We start from the raw sequence: 8,139 nt of genomic DNA, 5'->3' as shown, positions 1-8,139 counted from the left end.
AAAAGGAGGTCGTATGTGAAAGTTATGGATTTTAGTAGTCGGAAGTGTGTTGTGCGAAAATGGGTGATGTGGCACAATCTTGGCCATTGCTTTCTCTCGAAGTCTTGCCACTAGATGGTGACATGTGGCACCAAGTTCAGCCATTTTTTACCCTATAAATAGAACCTATGACACCGTCATTTTCTTCATACCTTTCCCATTCTTTCTTCTCTTTACTCTTTCTCTAGAACCTCTCTCTAGCCCTGAAACCCCCCCGAAAAGCCTAAGGAACCTTGTTGAGAGAAAAACTTTGAGACATTGTAACAGTCCGAAATTTCCACGTATTTATTATTGGTGTATTTTTGGAGAATTGTGAGTGGACTCGGCGAGTTGGAGCTCAAACTCGCCGAGTAGGATCGCGATTTTGGACGCAGGTTCGAGTCTGGACTCGGCGAGTCCACGCTGTGTAATGAAACCCTAATTCCCAGGGTTTGAGACCTATTTAAAGGGGCTTATGGCCATCATTTGCGGCCACCAACCCCTAGAGAGAAACCCTAAAGTGATTTGAGCGTTTTGGGAGAGAAAAGAGGCCATTATTGACCTTTGGAGCTTGGTTTGGCAAGGCAAAGGAGATTCTAGCTAAGAGAAGGCAAGGGAAGTGGACATTCTGCGATTTTGGAGCTCAGAGCATCATCCTGGAGGTATATCTTGGCTTCCTTTTTTCGTTTTATGATGAACATGGGGTTTTAGGGTTTCTTGACCCCTTTGTTGGCTAGATTAAATGTCCATTTCGTCCCTAATCATGATAAGGCTTGAGATGAGATCCAGAAGAGCGGTATTCCTTAAGCTTTATGAGTGTTCATGAGAGTATTGGCATAGAGTTATGAGATATGGGGCTAAAACATCATTTGTGAGCAAATAGTTGTTGTTTGAGCCCTAAGGTTTGGACTTTACGTGATTATCATGCTTGGGGAGGCCAAATCTATGAATGTATGGATCAGATCTGACCTCAGGAGTGAGTTTGAGTTGTTGCATGGCATGGACTCGCCGAGTCCGAAGAACAGACTCGGCGAGTAGCATGAAGATTGCCCAGCACCACTCAGCGAGTGGTCTTTCTGAGTTAAGGGATTGACTCAGTGAGTCAGGGAGAGTCAGAGTGGGTTGACAGGTGGACTAAGTCAAGCTGGGACTCGCCGAGTTGTTCTTGAGACTCGGCGAGTTGAGTCATGGAGGCCACACAACTCATGCCTGGTGGAACTCGTCGAGCTAGGAGAATACTCGTCGTGTCAAGTGAGGATCCCAGGGAAATCAGTGTATGCGGTCCGATAGATGTCAAGCTGCTTCTTTGTTAGACAATGTATAGCAGAGGTAGGGATGAAATATTTGACATTATCAGTTTTTCTTTTGAAGATGACACCGAGTTCAGGGAAGTTGGATGCACCTAAGGGTCTTTCTTCAAAGCCTTTAGAGGGCATCGGTGTTGGATCAAGTGGGGTTAATTCATGCTTCTTCGCAATGGTGGGATAGATATCTGCATCATTTTTAGGAAAATCACATACAATATCCATCAAAAAACTTTTGACTCTATCAAGTGCAATTTTCATCTTCAGATACTTCTCAGCCTTGCCCTAGAACATTCTTGCAATGAGGAAAATCTCCTCCGGATTCATGCAAGGAAAATCAGCTTGGTTCCGGACATAATCTTGTTCCCTTTGGGTCAGAGTGTACGGGAAAAACTTTGCGTTCATAAATTTTCTGACTCTGTAATTCACAACTGCGGATGGTCGATCATTTGACCATATGTGCTCAAAGGAAGAGGCATGCTTTGTATAGAATTGAGAAAGTCTCTCAAATTACATAAGCAGTCGTTTGGCATCTGGAAGGCTTTGATCAAATTGCTCAAATACAGTGAAGTATTTGGTATTGGGTGAGATGGGGATATCCCAGTAACCATCAGTAGGAGGCTCAGCATATGTAAGATGAGGAACATAATCTTCATCTAGTAGTCTTTGGTGGGGATTAACCCAAGAAATGATAAGAGTTTCATCCATGACTGTGTCAAATCCGCATAGCCTCCAGATCTCTTCACCAAGTTTGGTTGCCTCCAGTCTTTCTTCCTTTGGATGGTGGTGGGAGAATCTGTTGAGCTTGGAGATGACATATGTTCCTCAAGATGTTTGAAGTGTGGGGGAGTTTCAGGTTTCTCCAGAATGTGAGGCGCAGTGTGAGATGATGGTTGCGGTGAGGGAACTTTGTGAGTGATGATGGGGGGGGGGGGGGTTGATGTGGTGAAATTGATTGTTGAGATTGATGAACGTGATCTGATTGATGAGATTGATGGGCTTGATCTTTTTCACTTCCCCCTCTTGAGGAAGTCCAAACCGGAGCTTCCTCAAGCCATGTCCGAAGGCCATCAGTTTTGGGGAAGGCCTCCTGAAATTGAGACTTGATAGCGTCTGTGAGTTGTTAATTGGTTGGAGAGGAGGATTTGAACAGCAGGTGATAAATCTCCTTTGTGAGTTGAAGAATTTCAGGGCCATGAAAATTGGTTGTTAAGGATTGTTGAAGGCGGTTGATGGTAGAGTGAAGAACCGAGATGGTAGACTCATAAGCGGTATGAGTTTCATCTATTAACTTTTGAGACTGAGAGGCTTGATCTTTGATAGCGGGATGAATATCATTTTTGATTGCGGTGACTTCTGAGATAAGACGTTCAGTGGCTTCCATGAAATCTTTGTGGTCTGCTTTGTGATTGTTGTCGAGGGACCGGATTCCCATTTCGAATTTTAAAGATACACGCTCCGCACCCAGTCGTTCTCTTGCTTCTAGTCTTTCAATCCTTTTTATCAACGATTGTGGTCCACAAACATCCTCTGGTTGCGGTTGAGTTGGCTTGACCGCAACCATGATTTGGTTGACTTTGGCCTGGAGAAATAGAAACTCTTTTCTTGTGACTGCGTTCTTCTTCTTCTTTTTGGGATTGGAGGTGGAGTGGTGAGAACCACTAGATTCTTCACCTGCATCGAACATCATTAGATCATCGTCAGAAGGAGAGGGTTTGTTTACCTCTTGTACCTTCATCTTGTGATGTTTCAAGAACCATAGTGGGAGGAACTTACGAGGTATGTTGGGCCGCAGATGCTGCTTGAGCTTTGAGAAGTGAATCGCTCATCTGAGGCATCCAGTATTGAATATGAAGAATTCCTGCTACAGTATAAGCATTGTTGATTGCATCAGCCCAATACTTAGCAATCATCTGAAGTTCTCGTTCCTTTTGTTGTTGCTGTTTGATTTGTTGATGCTTTCGGGCTTGGAATGCCCTTCGAAAGGCAGCATATTTCTTGATTTCGGCATCAGTAGTTGGTTGATATCGACTCCATGAAACACTTGAATCGTCTCCATCAATTCTATGAGTGCGCACCAAGGTGTCCCTTGGGTTCATGGATCCTTGCACATGTGTGCTCACTGTGCCTAAACCACCTGTAAATGATGGAAGCAGAGTAGGATTTCCGGAGCTTCCTTGGTCCCTGTGACCCGTGGTCACGTTTGGCCTCGGCTCCGTTCTTGCATGAGCAAAAGAAGTGCCCTGCGGATGGTCAGGTGTTTGAAGTGTTTGGGATATGTTCAAGAGGATGGAGTATAACTCCTTGGGAGAAAAGAAATGCAGTCGGGAAGCCCTGGAGACCTTAGGGCGATGTCCAAATTTATCTACTTGAGATAAAACTGGGGGGCTGTCTCCATGTTCAGATGATGAAACAGACTCACATGATGAGCTTGAGTGGTATTAGATGGTCGTATTGAATGGAACTGCAGCAATCCCAAGGACTACCCTAGCCTGTGGAGAGGTTGAGGTATCAGTCTGGTGACGCATTTAGCTAGAGGTATTGGTAGTTTTTCTTTTCTTGAGGATCGATATTGGTTGTCTATCCTCTTCAGAATCACTGCTTGATACAGTGGTTGGTTTGGCTTTGCGTTTCTTGGTGGGTGCGGTTGGTTTGGGAGCATCCTTCTGTGGTGTTCTTTGTTTCTTTTTGGATGCCAACTTCTTTCTTCTTTGAGAAATATTGGATAGAGTAGTGGCAGAGGGGACTACGGTACCCTCAGGGATAATGGCTACAGATGGAAGAGGCGGGGTAGAAGGGTATGGGGCAATACCCTCTATAGCCTCATTATGGTTTGAGACATCAGCAGTCTTAGGAACAAGAGTAGAGAGAATATGGGTGGGAAGCCTGCGGATTGGTCCTAAAAGAGTTTGATCAGATGAAGGATTGTACCTTTTGAGATCTTTTGTAGCAAAAATATTGGTGTCGTTGCCCATGGGGATGTCTGCATCGGCATGAAGATCCAGGATGCACAGTGACCAAAACCTAGCAAAGGTGAGTTCTGTTAGGTTTTCCTTGCAGTGTTCCTTAGGGATGTATTGAAGGAAGTCATCCCATAGGGTTTGCCCGTAATTCACATCATGCCCTGTGAATATGCTCCAAACCAACTCAAGGAGCTTAATCCCCATATTATCGGTTCCTCCGGTTCTGCCGGATAGGCTTCGAATGATGAAGTGGCACACATATTGCCACACTGCGGGCAGTTGATTTTTACTGAATTCGCTGATACCCTTGATTCTTTTCTGGTATCCCATTTGGTATAGAGAAGCAGTGATATCCACCATTGATGGAGAGAAGAACTTGATTGACAGATGAACCACTAGATTGATGGACATTAGAAATTTCTCCTTGGTCAGAATGACCAATGCATCACTCACGAGATTGAGACGCACTTCTTGAGGGTTTTGGAGTGGTCGATATGCCGAGAATGCACATTTGAACAAGGTGGAAATTGGTACGATTTCCGTAAATGCATCAAAAGGTCCAAACAGAGGGTGATTCTTGAGGAACTTGATCATGAGCTTGATGGGAGCATTGTATGAGGGATGATCTTCAAATACAACTTGGAAATTGCTTAAGGCGATTGATGGAGATTCTGGACCTGTTGGATTTACAGAACTTGAAGCCTTGGATTTCTTCTTGGATGCACCAGATTTCACCATTGTGAGAAAAAAAAATCTTGAGAATTATGGAGGTTTTAGAAGGTTGAGAGAGATAATCGATATTCAGAAAGCATAAAGGATTGATGGGGAAGAATATGGGTTTATAAAGGGGGGTGAAAAAGGTTTTACCCTAGGTAAAAGGTAAGGTGAGGATAAAACGACGATTGGGTTTTTTTTGGGGGGAATCGATGAATTATGGATTGAATCTCAGCCACAGATATTAAAAAAAACGGGTTGGAAAAGATTTTGGGAGATTTCCAAAAAGGGTTTGCATTTAATGTAAAGACGGACGCATGTTTATACGTCAGGTAATCGTGGGGGTGATGGGAGAGGAAGTGGTAACGGATGGGACGTGTTTGGGAGATGGGATGTGTTTGGGAGAGGAAAGGACAAATTAAGGATGATTTTGATGGAAATACGTTCTTTTTGTCATCATCCCTAAAATAGGTCTCATAAAATGTTTTTTTGAAAGAGAAGATGATAGTTTCAATGAGAATGTTTTATTTTATTTAATGAAGGATCATTAAATAGCACACAAAGTTTTTTTTAAGTTGAAAACAGCAGTTGAGAAATTATCACAAAGATCACGGATGAAAACTTCATTGATGTTAGAAATGTCATTTCGGATGAACAAAGGAAAGACTGTAGTGAGGAACTGAGGAAAACACTTTGAACAAAAATTAATAATAGCAGACCATTAGGACCCCTGAGAGATACGTATGACATATGGTTGTGGTACCTAGACTGCGGTAAACCATCTATCATATGTAATTCTCAGTTAGAACCGCAACGGAGACCAAGGATGGTCTACGGTAGCTAACAATTCAAAAAGAATTGTGGGTCTGGATTCATCATTCCCAACATTTGTTGGAATACATTGAGTTTTGTAGAGTCAAGTTCTTTTGTAAAAACATCAACAATCTCTTCATGATTCGGAACAAAGATGAGTTCAATATTACCTTTCTGAATATGATCTTTGATGAAATGATACCGTAACTCAATATGTTTTTTCTTGGATTGCTAAATAGGATTATGAGAGATTGCTATGGCACTTTCAGAGTCACAGTAAATTCGTATCCACAACATTCTGTACCCGTAGTCTTGCAATTGTGTCTTTATCCAAAGGACTTGGGAACAGTAGCTGGCTGTGGCCACGAATTCTGCTTCTGCTGTAGATAAAGATACACAACTTTGTTTTCTCAAGGACCAACTGACAAGTCTTCCTCCTATAAATTGGCATCCACCAGATGTACTTTTTTGATCAAGTTTACATCCGGCATGATCTGCATCAGTAAATGCTTGAAGACTGAAGTCATTGCCTGCAGGGTACCATAGACCCAGAGATTTGCTTCCTTTTAGGTACTGAAGAGTTTGTCTGGCTGCGGTCATGTGTGACACTTTTGGATCAGCCTGGTACCTTGCACACACACCAGTTGCAAACACAATGTCAGGTCTGCTTGTGGTGATCAGGTACATTAGTGAACCAATGATACCTCTATAAGTCTTGTGATCTACAGATTCACCAGAGGGATCAGCAGAGATCTTATATCCGAAGGCCATAGGGACCTTAACAGAAGAACAGTTGTCCATAGAGTATTTCTTCAGAAGTTCAGTGGTGTATTTCTCTTGATGAATGAATATTCCTTGCTGAATTTGTTTGACTTGGAGACCTAGAAAGAAGTTAATCTCTCTATTCATGCTCATTTGAAATTTGTTTGTCATGAGCTTAGCAAATTCATCCACCATTCCTTGATCAGATGACCTAAAGATGATATCATCCACATATATTTATACAAGCATAAGGTGAGTCCCGTTTGGTTTTCTAGATAGTGTGGGATCAATCACTCCTCTTTTGTATCCTGAAGAGACTAAGAATTCAGAAAGAGTTTCATACCAAGCTCTAGGGGCTTGTTTCAGACTGTAGACAACTTTCTGAAGCTTGTAGCAGTGATAAGGGAACTCGATATTCTCAAATCAGGGAGGTTGTTGAAGATAAACTTCTTCTTTTAATTCCCCATTAAGAAAAGCACTCTTAACATCCATTTGGTGCACTTTGATGTTTTTGTGAGAGTCATATGCTAAGAATATTCTGATTGCTTCCATTCTAGCTACCGAAGCGTATGTCTCATCGTAGTCCACACCTTCCAGTTGGCTATAACCTTTAGCAACTAGCCTTGCCTTATTTCTGATGACCGCACCAGATTCATCTAGCTTGTTCTTGAAAACCCATGTTGTACCAACAATAGTATGACCTTGTGGGATGGGAACAAGTTGCCACACTTTGTTTCTTTTAAATTCTTCCAGTTGTTCTTGCATTGTAGAAATCAATCTGGTTCCAATAAGGCTTCTTTGATAGATCGAGGCTCGACTGCGGACATAAATGCTGCATAGTGATAATGATCAGATAAATCTTTGGCAGATCGAGTTTGTATACCTGCAGACAGATTGCCAATAATTTGACCTGGCGGGTGATCCTTCGTCCATACATGTAGGCGAGGCATCAGATGATCATCAGCTGCGGGAGAAGGAATGTTTTCAATATCAGAGGTTGCTTCGGATGGGGAAGGAAGTTCCCCCTAGATTTGAGAACTGATGGGTTTTGAGCATTCTAACACTTCCTAAGTGTACATACAACCCTAATAACCTTGGATCTATGTTTGTCTAATTTGTCATGCAAAGTTGAATTCCAAGGTTATATTCTAACTAGCATACATGGGGAATAATTTTAACATAAAGTATAGATAGAATAACTTACCTTGTTGTTGCTTGTGTTCCTTGAAACCTTGTGAGCCTAGCACCTCAAGTGGTGATGCCTCAAATGCTTCACACAACACCAAATGCTCTTGGAAGAACTTATGAGAGAATACACACTCTTCAAAATCAGCCAAGCCCCCTTTTTCCTTAGTGTGTGTCACCGATTTGGGAGGAGATCATATTACTTATATAGTGTTGACACATCTAGGGTTAAACCCTAATGTGTCATGACTCTTCATTTCCATGACCCATGGGTTTGTAACTCCCATGGAGCATCCATGGAGCATCCTATGGGTGGAACCCAACTTGATGATCCATGGAGCCTTTTAGCCCACTATACAAGATATGGATGATTTACTTAA

General features: G+C 42.4%; 1 protein-coding gene across 1 annotated transcript; it reads right to left on the bottom strand.

The window, feature by feature from the left end:
• Positions 1 to 6,043: 6,043 nt before the first annotated feature.
• Positions 6,044 to 6,613, bottom strand: LOC145014571 (secreted RxLR effector protein 161-like). Its single transcript, XM_078972968.1, has one exon. It carries the CDS (start codon positions 6,611 to 6,613, stop codon positions 6,044 to 6,046), a length of 570 nt encoding a protein of 189 aa, XP_078829094.1.
• Positions 6,614 to 8,139: the final 1,526 nt, after the last annotated feature.

Source organism: Lactuca saligna, chromosome 1 (genome assembly GCF_052625555.1).
Source record: "Lactuca saligna cultivar CGN05327 chromosome 1, ASM5262555v1, whole genome shotgun sequence".
Classification (NCBI taxonomy): domain Eukaryota; kingdom Viridiplantae; phylum Streptophyta; class Magnoliopsida; order Asterales; family Asteraceae; genus Lactuca; species Lactuca saligna.
This window is presented reverse-complemented; position numbering and strand designations above follow the sequence as displayed.